Source organism: Aplysia californica, unplaced genomic scaffold (assembly GCF_000002075.1).
Source record: "Aplysia californica isolate F4 #8 unplaced genomic scaffold, AplCal3.0 scaffold00058, whole genome shotgun sequence".
Taxonomy (NCBI): domain Eukaryota; kingdom Metazoa; phylum Mollusca; class Gastropoda; order Aplysiida; family Aplysiidae; genus Aplysia; species Aplysia californica.
The window spans coordinates 838,290-840,928 of record NW_004797328.1 but is presented as its reverse complement, the minus strand read 5'-3'; the positions used below and the strand labels follow the sequence as shown (position 1 = coordinate 840,928).

The 2,639-nt window shown below is 39.4% G+C and overlaps 1 protein-coding gene across 1 annotated transcript in view; it reads right to left on the bottom strand.

Moving 5' to 3' along the window:
* Positions 1-1,126: 1,126 nt before the first annotated feature.
* Positions 1,127-2,639, bottom strand: part of LOC101852906 (GS homeobox 2) — a 4,807-nt gene continuing 3,294 nt past the window's right edge. Inside the window, exon 3 of the mRNA XM_005093146.2 lies at positions 1,127-2,209. Within this exon, the coding sequence (XP_005093203.2) occupies positions 1,538-2,209 (672 nt within the window). The 3' untranslated portion in view covers positions 1,127-1,537. The remainder of the gene's footprint in view (positions 2,210-2,639) is intronic.

Genomic DNA, 2,639 nt, shown 5'->3' with positions numbered 1-2,639 from the left:
GAGAGAGAGAGAGAGAGAGAGAGAGAGAGAGAGAGAGAGAGAGAGAGAGAAAGAGAAAAAGCGGGAAGGGGGGGGGACATACAACAAACACAAACACAAACACAAGGCGCAAGACACAAAACGCACAAACAAATACACACAAAGACATAACAACACACACAAACACACAAATACGCTCATTATTATTTTTTCCCATGAACTTTGAGTCTTTACAAACGTTTAAACAATCTCTTCCAAAATATAATTCATTCAGAGATAAATGCTGTAAAAACACAATAATATTTACAATTATTTACTATCAAATTTACATCATTTTATATAAATGTAATGAAAAGGCAAAAGCGTCGATTCTCACGAATACTGACTAGTATCGAAGGCATGAAGTTTTCAAGGCCACACAACAATTGCAATGTCAACAACAGATACAAAATCAATATACATAAAATGTAAATTTGCTGCTTTTGATACGTGTTTTCATAAAGAAGAATATATCAGAAAGTGAGCCTGGTTTGGGTGTATACTCTGTGGAATGGCCCAAGAAAAGGCTTTTGGATACAAAAATCTTTACATATTATTAACCGATTCCGGTGAGGCATGTTGGAAGACAAGGGTGGTGCAATGCTCAAATAAGTGAAACGACTTGCTGACCTATGGATAATTGATTTTGGTTGAAACACTTTATGATGTAGTAGATGAAACTTGAGAAAAAAAGGGTCTAAAATGATTCAGAGGCGAAGGAATGTGTTAAGTTCACAGAAAGTGGATATACTCCAATAGCTGATAAACGCAAATAACAAAATAGTGAAGAGAACGTTACCAGCAACGTGCACCAGAGAAGTAGCTGTTGGAAAAGAAAATACGGATGCAATTTCCTTTTTTTTCCCAAGAAAAGTATTTCCAATCAAATGAGTATCGTACACAGAATTAACACAGACTAAACGCTAAAAATGTGACAAACTCTTCTCTGTCCAATTGGTCTCATTGGTCATAACAAAAGCCTCAATGTGGGTGGTTGGCGGGTGCTCTAGTGTGGTTTGTTTCTTCTTTCCTATCAAACATCTGTTGTCTCTATCTCCACTCCTTCTTTTTGTGCTTATTACCGTCTTGTAACACTTCTAATCTTCGGCACTTATATGACCTTCTTGTGTTGCGAGTGCCGTAAAATTCTTACTAAAACTAAAATGCCTCAATCCATCTTGATCGTTATTTCTCCTATTTCTCTTTAAAAATATTCTCCTCTGCATATACAATCTTGGGATACAAAGTCCCAGTAGAAAGACATATATATACTCGATGGAAATTTTCCACACACAGGAATCGAACTCAAGTCTTCTGTATGCGACGGCCAAGCACCTAACCGCTGCACCACAGACACCAGATAGATGTGATTGGTAATAACTGAGCTTGGCTATTTACAAATGTATAAAACCTAACGAAATAATGAACGAGTACTTGTCTCATTTTTTATTGATATCTTTTCTGCCTTGACTCATCGGCAAATTGTTTTCTGTCTCTATTCTCTCCCCGCTCTGTCTCCTCAACTCACTGTAGACTCACACAGATTCTCACCGCTATGACCGTACGGAGACCGCCCGTAAGTCAAGGTCACGGCAGAACTCTGTGTACTATTTGTGATGGCATCATTTCCTGTGCTGGGCTCACCTCTGAAAAAATTCGTCTGCGAAGACGCGAGTGGTTCTTTCATTTGAGGAACGAAAGGATGACCGTTACTCATCTCTGTTAAGCCCTGGAGAGCTGATGGCGGTATCTTAGAGTTGAAGGCTTCGTCTGTCTTCAGGATGTGCTTCTCCTGATCTACACGTATGTAAAGTGAGTCCGCGTCTCTAACGACACTGGAGGCCTCACTTATATTTGGGTAAGAAGTAAGCCTCTCCTTCATTGTTGAGTTGTTTAGGAAGTTCAGGTCACACCCAGACACGAGCTCTTCTTTGCTGTCGCCACAGTCTACGTCATCGCTCTCCGATCCACTCCCTCTGTCGCCCTCCTCATACTCTTCCTCATCCTCTCCCTCACCACCACCGCTCATCTGCGTGCAGGAGGACGAGGAGGTTGAAGAGATGTCCTCCCTCTTCCTCCCTGAGTTACTGGAGCACGAGCGAAGACACCTGCAGCCAACGGAGCTGTGTCTGTCGCCATCTTGACCCTCTTTCTTGTGCTTCACTCGACGGTTCTGGAACCAGATCTTGACCTGAGGAGAAAGTGGACATGGAGCGTGTAAAAATAATAGGAAGACCAGTTGTTTAGGGAAAATAATGATTGTGTGGAAGTCACGAATTATCTTTTAAAAAAAGAAATGAACAAATCTGGTAAAAGTGAACAAGACACGCGTGCTTTATTTGAAAGGGATGAAAAGAGTTTTATAATAGATTTTGATAAAGTGGGTTTTGTAAAACAGATTGGTGGTAAGAGAAACAGAATAAGAACAAAAGCAAAAATAAAAAACCCAACATAATACCAACATAATGTGCAGTCCCATCACCGTAACAACACGAAAATAAATATGAAATTCACCAAAATGACAGTGTAGGATAATCATAACAACAACAATAATGATAATAATAGTAACAATAGTAACAATAACAATAACAATGATAATAGTAATAATAATAGTAATAATA